General features: G+C 37.1%; 2 protein-coding genes across 2 annotated transcripts in view; one reads left to right on the forward strand and one right to left on the reverse strand.

Moving 5' to 3' along the window:
• LOC144452091 (fatty acid hydroxylase domain-containing protein 2-like) lies at nucleotides 1–3,797 on the forward strand. Its single transcript, XM_078143104.1, has 5 exons — nucleotides 1–106; nucleotides 745–866; nucleotides 1,442–1,647; nucleotides 2,831–3,103; nucleotides 3,614–3,797. The coding sequence occupies exons 1-5, from the start codon at nucleotides 1–3 to the stop codon at nucleotides 3,777–3,779; spliced, it is 873 nt and encodes a 290-aa protein (XP_077999230.1). The 3' UTR covers nucleotides 3,780–3,797.
• Nucleotides 3,798–6,422: 2,625 nt separating this feature from the next.
• Nucleotides 6,423–15,680, reverse strand: part of LOC144452111 (ATP-binding cassette sub-family C member 5-like) — a 32,594-nt gene continuing 23,336 nt past the window's right edge. Inside the window, exons 21-23 of the mRNA XM_078143128.1 lie at nucleotides 8,981–9,094; nucleotides 8,067–8,231; nucleotides 6,423–6,662 (exon numbers count right to left, since the gene is read on the reverse strand). Coding sequence (XP_077999254.1) covers nucleotides 6,561–6,662; nucleotides 8,067–8,231; nucleotides 8,981–9,094 — 381 coding nt within the window. The 3' untranslated portion in view covers nucleotides 6,423–6,560. The remainder of the gene's footprint in view (nucleotides 6,663–8,066; nucleotides 8,232–8,980; nucleotides 9,095–15,680) is intronic.

Genomic DNA, 15,680 nt, shown 5'->3' on the forward strand with positions numbered 1-15,680 from the left:
ATGGATGGAATTGACGGCAATATAACACAACCACGATATATAGAATTTGTCTGGAGTAAGATATATCGTTTATTTGGTGAAAATGACTTGTTAATGTTCTCAGTTGGTAAGTATGGAATAGGGGTGGGTATAGTAATCTTCTCTAGGTACACTTACGTATATAGAAAACGTTTTACAACCAACTGTCACTGACCTGGCGTTCTGTCACTCGTCTCCATGATCGTGTACGTGTGGTGAATAGAAATGGGGGTTTCAGGTGAAAAATGAATAGTCTATCCTAGACCAGTGAATATGGTGTTATGAGACATATCTTAGAAATACTAAACACAGGGAGTGGAAGAAATTGAATACAGGTTTCAGTCGAATTAAAAATAGCCATGGCAGGTCATAACACTTTATATCGGCGATAGTCTAGTGATATCTTTCATCGAATCGAACTATGTTGGCATTCAGACTAGATCAGCGACTACTCAAAATATGTCCAATGCAAACATTCAGCAGAGCTACGTGAAAGATGTCGACAACAACATAATACAACAGTGGCTTTTGTTAACATATCTATATCATCACAATTCATTGGTAACCGGACGGTACCAAACGCAGGTTAGGTCAGGTACAGGTACAGGTAAGGTACAGGTCAGGTCAGGTCAGGTAAGGTAGTGACAGAATGTTATTTTAGTATTGGTAACATAATTAAGTTTACATTAATACAATGCGTCGTTGCTCTCATTAAATTCCTCATAGGAACGTGGCTTGTTGCCATGACTACATATTGGGTGACTAATCTAGGCTTACTTTACATTGACTTGACGGGAAGACCGACGTTTCTCTCCCAGTACAAAGTACAAGGTGATAAAAATACACCAGTAAGTATTAGTTATATATCTATTTCCAGCTCTTAGTATGTCAATGTGAAATGTGAACTAACCTACAGTGTAATCTGGCAGTACTTGAATAGCTTACAAATGTCCGAGTCTGATTCACTAATGGGACATGATGTTGTCAACACAAAGATAGACACAATTCAATTCCAGACTAACAAAAAATAGAGACACACAGCACACAGCGGGATCCTTTTACCAAATCATCACGTTCTCATCGAAAAGTGAGAAAGCATTGCTATTAGAAATAGGCTGTGATCGACTGGATGATATTAATGGCTTCATTTGTTTACTTTACAAATGAAAACCAGCATGGCAACTTGTCAACTTGTGCATCCCACTGTGTACAGTACCTATATAATTGTTGAAGTGTGTGTGTGTGTGTGTGTGTGTGTGTGTGTGTGTGTGTGTGTGTGTGTGTGTGTGTGTGTGATTTTGAAATAATCAAATTTTATTTATGACTGGATTATCAACACCACTATGATATCAAGTAACTATGTTTGTACTTTGAAATCTAATTTATTGAATTTTGAATTCCCAAAACATATTTTATTTTGTAGCTGGATCCATCACTGCTACCAAAGGTCTTAAAGATATCATTTACAAATATTATGTTGATTACACCTATTGCCTCCTACGGATGGTACTTGGCATGTCAGTGGCGTGGTAGTAACTGTGGTTATAATATTCCTTCCAACTCAAGAATACTTCTTGACATCATCGTCGCGGTACTATGTGATGAAATTTTATTTTATTACTCCCATCGGTAAGGCACATATAAACGAACTCACACATTTCAAATCATAACAGAGTTTGTTATTAAATGTATTCCTTCATCCGTATCAACTATTTATCTCTCTCTCTCTCTCTCTCTCTCTCTCTCTCTCTCTCTCTCTCTCTCTCTCTCTCTCACACACACACACACACACACATACATACATACATACACACATACATACATACATACATACATTAAATTACTGCCTGGTGTATATAACACCAAGATCAAGTTCCTTTTACTTCAAACTCCACTAGCTGTAACCGGAGTATCATTTTGGATCAGAAAATCAACAACATATTCATGGTAAATGGTTGAAATACCAATAATTAGACTTTGTACATATAATTAGAATTCGATTATATTCATCAGTATTGCAGTGACAGATCGAAATCGTGATTGCATAGGGTCGCTGGTTTTTGGGTGCGGACCCCAAAATCAACTTTAATTTAATTTGATTGGATGTAATTTACCATATTATGTGTACAGCTACTTACACAAATATGTTTACCACAGGTCATTCTATTCAGGGTGTGCTCTATTACGAGAAAGACGTGATTAGACGAAAAAAAAATGATTGTGTTTCCGGTAGCGGCCTCAGAAAATAGGGTAGTAAGGTCGGGAGTTTGATTTATTTCATTTCATTTTATTTTATTTTTCTTCACCTTTTACTTGTTTTTATTTTGAAAAAAATATTGCTTGGAACCAACCAACTAACTGAAAGGTCGGTCAGAATACCCCTTCTGTGATACTTGGATGAAATATGTACATGACATGACTGGGGAAAGAAAACAGATGTACATGAAGGTGAAGAAGACAAAGAATTTCTTATCTTCTTGTTTTAAATGTTCAAAAAATGTTTAGGGTCAGTGGCTTAAACTAGGGTCGGTTATCGGAAACACAATCTTTTTGTTATATCTGTTATATCTAACAAAGTGGTTTCAAAAACAGTTCCAGTTGAAACTAGAGTAGCTTTAGTTCATGCGTATTGTTTGCATCCTTTAATGGAGTGGTGTGATTTGGATGTTTCAGAAAAAAAGGACAGTCCCAAGTTAACTTCAGTAATATTTCCAAAACATGGTACGTTGAAAATAGTTTTACACATTCATTCATTTTCCTATCATTTTAATAGACTAAGTACATTATTTGTTGTTATCTCTTCAATGTATAGTCTTCTTCACCATCCATACCTGTATAAAAGGATTCACAAGAAACACCACGAATGGACAGCTCCGATTGGATTGGTGTGTATTTACGCTCATCCTGTCGAGTTTATAGCATCAAATTCGATCCCTCTGTTTGTTGGTCCGTTTATCATGAAGTCTCACCTCCTCAGTGCATGGCTGTGGATAGGCATAGCTTTATTTGCAACCAGTATTCACCATTCAGGATATCACTTGCCGTTCACATTGTCCCCTGAATATCACGACTTCCATCACGCTAAGTAAGTACGTACGTACATGTATGCTCATAGGGAAATGGCAAACATATATTGTTATACTAGGAGTGTCTTTCCAACCAAATTGCGGATTTTCTTGACTTGATCGTGTTTGATCTTCATTGAAATGACGTAATTTCGTTCAAAGTACATTTAAAATATGTGTTTCATGATGAGAACATTCATCGTAACGGATCAGATTTATACTTCAAAGTTTGTGATTGTACAGACTTTTTATATACATCATTTTATTCTTTGTTCTTGCAGATCTTTGATTACATTGAATGTAATATAATCATCAAATCATTTTTAATCCCAAGAAACCTTTTGATAACTTGCATTGACTTTTAGCAATTTGAAATGCACTACAACAAAAATACTTAATCATCTCGAGTATATACTATATAAACAAAGTGTGAATGTAAGGCTTTATCATTATATAATATTTGCCAGTCAAGAACGACGAATTGGTTTTGATATACTAATATACATTCACTCATTCTTTTGTCATTCCAGGTTTCACTACAACTTCGGTTTCTTGGGATTCTTGGATTGGTTTCACGGCACAGATACGTTGTTTCGGAATAGTACAGCTTCTAAACGACACAGAGTTTTGTTCAGTTTCACTCCTCTTTCTGTCAGCATTTCCGATGAAAATGATGTCGTAAAGAAATTAGAGTGACATTTGACCTACTACTACCAAACAGGACAGACGTTCAAAATGATTACGACACGTTTGTACAAGGACTCTTGATTTTCGGACACATTTCCAAGATTCAGATTAAGCTGTGCAACAATGTCTTATCTTGCCATAAACAGAGCACCCTGGCTATTGTATGTCATTGTAGTATTTACATATTCATAATTTTTTTTAAATCATGTTTACAAACAATATATATAATAACAATTTGTGTAGATTGTCAGGTGTTATTGTTGGTGGCGCTGTAACCACATATGTTTGCGGTCTCATGACAACGGTCACAAAATGACCACCACAAACGCCATATCTCGCAACCAGTCAAGCGAATTTTACATACATGTATATGGGTATATGTTAACTGAATTTAGAATACTAAGTATTGGCTGCAAGACCATTCAATGAGAGCAGAAAAAAACGACCGTGAATCCGTTGCCAACTAACTAGCCAAGTCTGAAAAGGACCGTATGGGGTGGGTGTTTATTTGAGATTTTTTAGAATTAACAAAATGACTGTGTTTCATCTTAAGAAACAATGTTAAACATTGACAAGTCCGTGTTTGTAACTCAATTTTGTACAAATTATTTAGAAATTATTTGACTGTCCGTTTTGCTAAGTTGTAGCAGACAATTAATCTTGTTGGTTACCATTTGGAAAGTAAACAATTAGCCCCATAAAACTCATTGAGACCATGTGTGGTCATTTTAGTGTCAGTTTACCTTGTTGTCTAGCTTCTTAGCTCAAACTTCATTAATTACTAGTATCACATCATACATGCACACAGTGTTTTACACAACAACATTCTTCACACAGTTCATTTATAGTTCAATTTTTTTTATGATTTTGATAATGGTAAATTGATAAACAAATTAAACTTCCTTTACGTTGTAATTATTTAATAACAAAATAAAAAAAAGAAAACACTAGTGTCAACTTTTAGTGAAACGTTTACAACTTCAGCTTTTAATACTACTCTGATGTCCAGTCATCATAAAACAACAAACTTTACAACATGTATTGACAACTCCCAACTTTAACTTTAAAGTCCAGTGACAACATTGCAAGACTATAATAAAACATTTCTTGTATATACTTTGCATGCAACTACAACTTGTTCATGTATTGACAATGTATACTACTTTGAAGTTAGCCATCATAACAAAGAGTTACTAACACATATTTTACATGCCATGTTTACATCTAAGTCATTTCTAGTCCTGTTTCTCTGGATAATCTAATTTATCGGGTTGCGCCACTTGTACAGAATTTCGACTCCAATTTCTCTTTGATAGGGTTGTTCCTTGCATTTGAAAAATCAGTTCCTCGCTGATTTGCACTGTTAAAGTCTGCAATTCTTGTTCCGAATGTTTGACTTGCAATCCAAGGTTTTTCGGGGACATTTCCTTTGCAATATTTCTGTAGCATGGCTTTGTCAGTTGTCAATACTTGGAAAACATATAGTTGCATGCAAAGTTTTAGTCTTGATTCCAACTATGGTTTCTAAACCCTAACCTGTGAGTGGACCTTTACATGTAATGGTAACAATACTGTATAGGAACTAGATTAGTAAAGTTTATATCAGTAACGTTTTTATATAGTCTTGTTGTCACTCGACTATGATGTATGAGTTGTCAATACATGATGTAAAGTTTGTTGTTTTATGATTGGACATCAGAGCAGTATTAAAGTTGAAGTTGTAAAAGTTTCACTATTAAAAGTTGATACTAGTATTTTCTAGTAATGTGATAGTAAATAATGACAACACAAAAGTTGAAGTTGTTAGTCGTTACGGCTGATTTGACAAAATAAAGAACAAAAATGAAGGTTAGCCTCCCAGTTTACTTCATTTGTGGAAGTGTGTACAGTATATGACTTGCAGATTTACGATCTTATCTCAGTTGATCTTATCACAAGCATTCAATGGGTTTGCTTGAATGAATAGACAAGTTTATACTGTACAAGGAGTTTTCTGCTTGTCCTTGACTACTGTAAGTCTTGCTTTCTTTTCAGAGATATATGCTCATCAATTTTGTGTTTGAATGAGTCCATGTAAATACCTGCAAATTATAACTATGAAAAATGCACATATTTAAAGTAGAATTACTTACGATTGTAGAAGCTATATCATTAAAAAAATACATGGGACTAGTATTTTCATACAAGGTGACTACTAAGTGTGTGCACTCTGGTGATATTATGTACCTCTAAGTTTTAGTGTAACTTCAACAATGTCTGTCACTGTTGTAGCAAATGTTGAGACAAAGTTGGAAACCAAGTCTAGTAATCTAACAGTATATATGTAAACATTTATTTTTGTTCCTTATTTTGTTAAATCAGGTGTAATCGTTTTAAAAAAAAATTGAACTATAAATGAACTTTATGAAGTATTTTGTTGTGTAAAACACTGTGTGTGCATGTGTGATGTGATACTAGTAATTAGTGAAGTTTGAGTTCACAGCTAGACAACAAGGTGAACTGACACTAAAATGACCACACATGGTCTCAATGAGTTTTATGGGGCTAATTATTTACTTTCCAACTGATAACCAACAAGATTAATTGTCTGCTGCAACTTAGCAAAACGGACAGTCAAATAATTTCTACAGTATATTATTATGGTTATAACACTTATGCTATGATAACGTAGAGCTATGTGAGACAAAACTTATAAAGAATATCCAAAACTGTCGTTAAAAAGTAATACATTTGTTTTATCAAAGTATAATCAGTATTTTGAAATTAGTCAAATTGTTCTTTCTGCATCACCTATGTCAAATATTGATTTGTCTTCTCAGATGCTGCCATCATTCTACTAAATTGTGAGTTCTGATTGGCTAGTAGAACAGATGGTGTATCAAACTCTACCACCTGTAATGAAAAATATAAATTGAAATATTTGACATGGTATTGATATTAAATTGAGGACAATTTCGTGATTATAAAAAATCTCTGTTTTCACTCATACGATACAACTAATAATACTTTTATAGCGAATAATATAAAGACTTGCAGGAATAAATGCGTTACAAATTTGTCTCCATTTTGAATGATTTAGGTTTTCGATGAAAAATTACTCTGGCATGATCAGTTATATTCTGCAAATAATTACAATAAGGACAAATAAGTACACTCTTTGTCATAAAAGCTTAGCATTTGGGTGTTTGAGACAGAATCCTGGTCATAAGAGCTTAGATTTGAGGATTTTATGCAAGAATTTCCTCTAAAATAGGACACATCAAAAGATGTTTCAGTCTGAGGCAACTTTTCAAAGCATTCCGCCTTGTACACTGTTACAACTTCGTGTGGTGTTTGAGACCACACAAACTTAACGTCAGCCTACTTGTTGCATACACGCATCAAATGCTAAGTATTTACGACCATCAAAATATGCATCAACGTGGATATACATAGCAGTCATCAGTCTACGCAAAAGCCATTTGGGTGAGGAAAATCCAGGGACATGGTAATGTATTTTAGCGACGAACATCCAGCACCCTGGTAGTGTATTCAGTGACGAACATCCAGCACCATGGTAGTCCTCCTTGCAGACGGTATAATACAAGAGACGATAATAACTATGAGGGTCATGGCAATTGTCAGAATCGAGTCCCAAATTACTCCGTCTGCAAGCAGGACTAACATGGTGTATTTCAGTGACGAACAACAACCAATCCAGCACTCTGGTACATGTATTTCAGTGACGAACATTCAACCTGATACGTGTATTTCAGTGACGAATGTCCAATCAGATGCGTGCATTCTTGTGCCTATTATTTTAACCTCAATACCCAATTTTAAATTGGATTTAAAATGGATGCAAGTATTATATAACCCATGCTGATTTAAGCTTACCTGTAAACGTAAAAGACACGCTACAGTGACTACACTATTTTGTCGTTCGTCCTTTCACGAGCAAGACGAGCGAAAATTCAAAAAATCAAAATGTTCGCATGGCAGAATTCGAGCGATTGCCACAGTACCCTGACAAATGTTTGTGCAAGTCGCAAACGAAATTCTTTTATACGGTAAAGAACATATCAAGATGAAGTGTTATCAGTCCGGTATGAGCAGCGAGTCTCACGAACAGGCGCATTGGATGTATGACGTATAGGACGTCGATTACTTTGACTTATCTGGCCATCCAAGTTGACCCAACTTTTGACTTCTAGTAAATAGTTGTCCTCAAATGCTGAATTCTTATGACTAGGTTTCAGTGTGTCTCAAACACCTCAATAAGATACGCCATCAGTAGATTAACGTAGTGTTTCTTACCTTCCCATCACCCATCACCAAAATCTTATCACAATTAAGAACAGTGTTGAGTCTGTGAGCAATTATCAACATGGTACAATCTTTGAAAGCATCTCTGATTGTCTGTTGTATCAGACTGTCTGTTTCTGTATCTACAGCAGCTGTAGCTTCATCTAATAACAGAATCTAGGAGAAAATGAAATATAAGTCAAGATTTGTTGGTGATTTTACTTTAATACCCATTCAAGGTTCAGTATACAGATTCTGTGCTTCTAGTAATTTTAATTTGTCATTCAGTATATACAAATACACGAATAATATACTTATATATAATCCCACGAAATCAATGTTAGTTTTACGTCATAATGCGCTGCATATGATTCAGTGGACTATTAAATACAAATCGAGCCGGTACTCCCCCCCCCCCCCGGCTGCCACGTCGATGATCTACATGGTTTTAGTTAGAATAAAAAATATCAAATGAAACTGAAAGTACCTCTACGTATCAGAGTCATGCCACCAAGGGATACATGTAACGTAACGTAACGTAACGTAACGTAACGTGTACATTTACGTTTTGAAATCACATAAAATTACGATAACTTGATCGTAGCGTAGGACTGGCATGAACACTCTAAACAGTTGAGAGAATTAGATCTGCCCTGTTTGACGTCTCACAGGTGAAGATTTGCACGTATTTATGTGATAAATAAGTATAAACGTATTAGTTAGCATTCAAGAATTAAATATAAAGCCTTTGCTTCGGGGATTTTCAAGATAGAGATTGTTGATGTTTACTAGAATGACTGCCAATCGCCTTCAGTTACAAAATAAATTGATGCCATCTATGATAATATATTAAACTATTCAATCTAGAAATAAAGACAATTTAAGGAAATATGCAACGTCAAAATGATATTAATATATTACATTACCTTGCTTCGTCTTAAGAGTGCCCTGGCCATACAGATCAACTGCCTCTCACCAACTGAAAAGTTTTCACCGTTCTCCACTACAGGAGATGCCAATTTACCCTCGAGTTCTACAATCTGTAGTATTTGATGAGAGAAAAAAAAGATTCACACTTCTGTCATCTAAAATTACAATGTTGTACCTAAATCATGACATCATAAGAGGTGAATTGACTTTATTCAGAGAGGATAAAATGAAGGGTAAAACAGTACCTAGAAAATAATTTATACCATATTGAGCTCTTCACACTTTGGGGCACAATAATATACATTCCTAAAGGATGACTGTAAATATTGGCCTGGTCTTGGTAGCATATGTTTGTGTTCATTCGGTGATTTCCATGCATTTGACTACAGTAACCCAAAACTTTGTGAATTATACTGCTAATTTGCTGTTACTAGGGGCGTGATCATGGCCGCTAGGCATATAAGTATTCATTTGTAAACCTGTCAAGGTCGTTTTTGCAGACAGATCAATCAATCAATCAATCAATCAATCAGTCAGTCAATCAATCAATCAATCAATCAATCAATCAATCAATCAATCAATCAATCAATCAATCAATCAATCAATCAACCAATCAATCAATCAATCAATCAATCAATCAATCAATCAATCAATCAATCAATCAATCAATCAATCAATCAATCAACCAACCAACCAACCAACCAACCAACCAACCAACCAACCAACCAACCAACCAACCAACCAACCAACCAACCAATCAATCAATCAATCAATCAAAAAAATTTACAGAGCGCCTGTACCCAATACGAAGTAGAGTTCAGAGGCGCTGTACAGTTATTATTGAAAATTTTCGCGAACAAGCATGTTTTAAGGTTCTTCCTGAAGGCATTGATTGTGAGTGTCTGTCATAGCTCCAGTGGCAATTTGTTCCAAAGATGTGGTGCGGCACATGAGAAAGCATGGCCACCAAAGGAATTACATCTGTAATTAGTTCAAACAATAAGTACTTGTGCGATGACCGAAGTGTGCAGAGATTATGCTTCTTACGGATAGTGTCTGAAAAGTAAGGCGGTGAAAGACCATGTAATATTTTACAGGTGGTCAGGAGAACTTTGTATAATCAATTCTGAATTGTACTGGCAACCAGTGCTGTTCCTTTAGTATTGATGCAATGAGTTGCTTTACCCATGTGATGATCCTGGCAGCTGTGTTCTGTGCATGTTGTAGTGGTTTGATGTGTTCATATGGTAGTCAGTAGAGAAGTGCATTGCCATAGTCAAGTTTGGAAGAAAGGATGGCTTGAATCAGATGCTGACAAGAGCTTTTACTGAGAAAGTGACGAATGTGACCAATTTTGCGGAGATGAAAGTAGATGGCGCGACAGGTTGCAGATATATGTTTTCTGTATGCATGATGAAAAGGATAACTCCTATATTCCTAGCCGAATCTGTTAATTGGATGTTACTAGACCCAATCGAGATTTGGTTGATTGGACATGGCAGGTGGCTGAACTTAGATCTTATCAGCAGCACTTCTGTTTTATCATCGTTCATTTTTAATTTATTACAGGTCATCCAGGATTTGATGTAGACTGAAGGTGAGGTGTCTAACGGTAAAAATGATAAGTACAAATGAATTACATCTGTCCAAGTGGTGAGATCTATATGTAGAAGAGTAAGGGACCGAGCACGGAACCTTGTGGTACACCAGATTCCAGAGCTTGGGATGCTGAAGAGACGATATTGAAAATTACTAATTGATGACAATTTCTTAGGTAACATGAGAGCATTGTAGAGGAATACCGGTAATGCCAAGGTTGGATAATGTGATGATCGATAGTGTCGAAAGCTGCGGAAAGGTCTAGTAGTACAGCATCAAAAGAGTTACATATGTCGTCATTAACTTTAAAGTAGTGTTATTTCTGTGCTATGAAATTTCCCTGTAAGCAGATTGCAGGGGTTCTAGAAGTGAATAGTGCATCAGATAAGAGTTCAGTTGTTGAGAGACGATCTTTTCTAGGACCTTTGAAAGAAATGGTAAGTTGGAGACTGCAGCTGGTCGATAATTGTTCAGATCATTGCAATCAAGGGATGATTTCTTTAATAATAGACTAACGACTGCATACTTGAATGAGTTTGGGACTATGCCCTGCTGAATTGATTATGTTGGTGAGATTCTGCACCGGTTTATGTACACACTGTGTCATTAATGAGGTCAGGATTTAGACAGTAATTGGATCTAGACAGCACGATTTAGACGATGATTGGATCTAGACAGCAGGATTTAGATGGTGATTGGATCTAGACAACAGGATTTAGATGGTGATTGGATCTAGACAGCAGGATTTAGACGATGATTGGATCTAGACAACAGGATTTAGACGATGATTGGATCTAGACAACAAGATTTAGACGGTGATTGCATCTAGACAACAGGATTTAGACGATGATTGGATCTAGACAACAGGATTTAGACGATGATTGGATCTAGACAACAAGATTTAGACGGTGATTGGATCTAGACAACAGGATTTAGACGGTGATTGCATCTAGACAGCAGGATTTAGATGGTGATTGGATCTAGACAACAGGATTTAGACGGTGATTGCATCTAGACAGCAGAATTTAGACGATGATTGGATCTAAACAGCAGGATTTAGACGATGATTGGATCTAGACAACAGGATTTAGACGGTGATTGGATCTAGACAACAGGATTTAGATGGTGATTGGATCTAGACAGCAGGATTTAGACGGTGATTGGATCTAGACAGCAGGATTTAGATGGTGATTGGATCTAAACAGCAGGATTTAGATGGTGATTGGATCTAGACAGCAGGATTTAGACGATGATTGGATCTAGACAACAGGATTTAGACGATGATTGGATCTAGACAACAGGATTTAGATGATGATTGGATCTAGACAGCAGGATTTAGATGGTGATTGGATCTAGACAACAGGATTTAGACGGTGATTGGATCTAGACAGCAGGATTTAGATGGTGATTGGATCTAAACAGCAGGATTTAGATGGTGATTGGATCTAGACAGCAGGATTTAGACGATGATTGGATCTAGACAACAGGATTTAGACGATGATTGGATCTAGACAACAGGATTTAGATGATGATTGGATCTAGACAGCAGGATTTAGACGGTGATTGGATCTAGACAGCAGGATTTAGATGGTGATTGGATCTAGACAACAGGATTTAGACGGTGATTGGATCTAGACAACAGGATTTAGACGGTGATTGGATCTAGACAGCAGGATTTAGACGATGATTGGATCTAGACAACAGGATTTAGACGATGATTGGATCTAGACAACAGGATTTAGATGATGATTGGATCTAGACAACAGGATTTAGATGGTGATTGGATCTAGACAGCAGGATTTAGACAGTGATTGGATCTAGACAGCAGGATTTAGACGATGATTGGATCTAGACAGCAGGATTTAGATGGTGATTGGATCTAGTCAGCAGGATTTAGATGGTGATTGGATCTAGACAACAGGATTTAGATGGTGATTGGATCTAGACAACAGGATTTAGATGGTGATTGGATCTAGACAACAGGATTTAGACGATGATTGGATCTAGACAGTAGGATTTAGACGATGATTGGATCTAGACAGCAGGATTTAGATGGTGATTGGATCTAGACAGCAGGATTTAGACGATGATTGGATCTAGACAGTAGGATTTAGACGGTGATTGGATCTAGACAACAGGATTTAGACGGTGATTGGATCTAGACAGCAGGATTTAGACGGTGATTGGATCTAGACAACAGGATTTAGACGGTGATTGGATCTAGACAGCAGGATTTAGACGGTGATTGGATCTAGACAGCAGGATTTAGATGATGATTGGATCTAGACAACAGGATTTAGACGATGATTGGATCTAGACAACAGGATTTAGACGATGATTGGATCTAGACAACAGGATTTAGACGATGATTGGATCTAGACAGCAGGATTTAGACGGTGATTGGATCTAGACAACAAGATTTAGACGGTGATTGGATCTAGACAGCAGGATTTAGACGGTGATTGGATCTAGACAGCAGGATTTAGACGATGATTGGATCTAGTCAGCAGGATTTAGATGGTGATTGGATCTAGACAACAGGATTTAGATGGTGATTGGATCTAGACAACAGGATTTAGATGGTGATTGGATCTAGTCAGCAGGATTTAGACGGTGATTGGATCTAAACAGCAGGATTTAGACAGTGATTGCATCTAGACAGCAGGATTTAGACGATGATTGGATCTAGACAACAGGATTTAGATGGTGATTGGATCTAGACAGCAGGATTTAGACGGTGATTGGATCTAGACAACAGGATTTAGATGGTGATTGGATCTAGACAGCAGGATTTAGACGGTGATTGGATCTAGACAACAGGATTTAGACAGTGATTGGATCTAGACAGCAGGATTTAGACGGTGATTGGATCTAGACAACAAGATTTAGACGGTAATTGGATCTAGACAGCAGGATTTAGACGATGATTGGATCTAGACAACAGGATTTAGACGATGATTGGATCTAGACAACAAGATTTAGACGGTGATTGGATCTAGACAACAGGATTTAGACGGTGATTGCATCTAGACAGCAGGATTTAGATGGTGATTGCATCTAGACAGCAGGATTTAGACGATGATTGGATCTAGACAACAGGATTTAGACGATGATTGGATCTAGACAACAAGATTTAGACGGTGATTGGATCTAGACAACAGGATTTAGACGGTGATTGGATCTAGACAACAGGATTTAGACGATGATTGGATCTAGACAACAGGATTTAGACGGTGATTGGATCTAGACAACAGGATTTAGATGGTGATTGGATCTAGACAGCAGGATTTAGACGGTGATTGGATCTAGACAGCAGGATTTAGATGGTGATTGGATCTAGACAGCAGGATTTAGACGATGATTGGATCTAGACAACAGGATTTAGATGGTGATTGGGTCTAGACAGCAGGATTTAGATGGTGTTTGGATCTAGACAGCAGGATTTAGATGGTGATTGGATCTAGACAACAGGATTTAGATGGTGATTGGATCTAGACAACAGGATTTAGATGGTGATTGGATCTAGACAGCAGGATTTAGATGGTGATTGGATCTAGACAGTAGGATTTAGACGGTGATTGGATCTAGACAACAGGATTTAGATGGTGATTGGATCTAGACAACAGGATTTAGATGGTGATTGGATCTAGACAACAGGATTTAGATGGTGATTGGATCTAGACAGCAGGATTTAGATGGTGATTGGATCTAGACAGTAGGATTTAGACGGTGATTGGATCTAGACAACAGGATTTAGATGGTGATTGCATCTAGACAACAGGATTTAGATGGTGATTGGATCTAGACAGCAGGATTTAGATGGTGATTGGATCTAGACAGTAGGATTTAGACGGTGATTGGATCTAGACAACAGGATTTAGATGGTGATTGGATCTAGACAACAGGATTTAGATGGTGATTGGATCTAGACAGCAGGATTTAGATGGTGATTGGATCTAGACAGTAGGATTTAGACGGTGATTGGATCTAGACAACAGGATTTAGATGGTGATTGGATCTAGACAACAGGATTTAGATGGTGATTGGATCTAGACAACAGGATTTAGATGGTGATTGGATCTAGACAGCAGGATTTAGATGGTGATTGGATCTAGACAGTAGGATTTAGACGGTGATTGGATCTAGACAACAGGATTTAGATGGTGATTGCATCTAGACAACAGGATTTAGATGGTGATTGGATCTAGACAGCAGGATTTAGATGGTGATTGGATCTAGACAGTAGGATTTAGACGGTGATTGGATCTAGACAACAGGATTTAGATGGTGATTGGATCTAGACAGCAGGATTTAGATGGTGATTGGATCTAGACAGCAGGATTTAGACGATGATTGGATCTAGACAACAGGATTTAGACGGTGATTGGATCTAGACAGCAGGATTTAGACGATGATTGGATCTAGACAGCAGGATTTAGACGGTGATTGGATCTAGACAACAGGATTTAGACGATGATTGGATCTAGACAGTAGGATTTAGATGGTGATTGGATCTAGACAGTAGGATTTAGACGGTGATTGGATCTAGACAGTAGGATTTAGACGGTGATTGGATCTAGACAACAGGATTTAGACGATGATTGGATCTAGACAGCAGGATTTAGATGGTGATTGGATCTAGACAGCAGGATTTAGATGGTGATTGGATCTAGACAGTAGGATTTAGACGGTGATTGGATCTAGACAGTAGGATTTAGACGGTGATTGGATCTAGACAGCAGGATTTAGACAATGATTGGATCTAGACAGTAGGATTTAGACGGTGATTGGATCTAGACAGTAGGATTTAGACGGTGATTGGATCTAGACAGTAGGATTTAGATGGTGATTGGATCTAGACAGTAGGATTTAGACGGTGATTGGATCTAGACAGCAGGATTTAGACAGTGATTGGATCTAGACAACAGGATTTAGACGGTGATTGGATCTAGACAGCAGGATTTAGACAGTGATTGCATCTAGACAACAGGATTTAGACGGTGATTGGATCTAGACAGCAGGATTTAGACGGTGATTGGATCTAGACAACAGGATTTAGACGGTGATTGGATCTAGACAACAGGATTTAGACGATGA

The sequence above is a fragment of the Glandiceps talaboti genome, chromosome 22 (genome assembly GCF_964340395.1).
Source record: "Glandiceps talaboti chromosome 22, keGlaTala1.1, whole genome shotgun sequence".
NCBI classification, from domain to species: Eukaryota; Metazoa; Hemichordata; class Enteropneusta; family Spengelidae; genus Glandiceps; species Glandiceps talaboti.

Excerpts from the sequence above, each read along its gene's own strand:
- LOC144452091 (XM_078143104.1), top strand. The coding sequence starts at position 1 with ATGGATGGAATTGACGGCAATATAACACAACCACGATATATAGAATTT. Across the intron at positions 107-744 it reads CTTGTTAATGTTCTCAGTTG|GAACGTGGCTTGTTGCCATG; the intron begins GTAAGTATGGAA and ends AATTCCTCATAG. Across the intron at positions 867-1,441 it reads AAGGTGATAAAAATACACCA|CTGGATCCATCACTGCTACC; the intron begins GTAAGTATTAGT and ends TTTATTTTGTAG.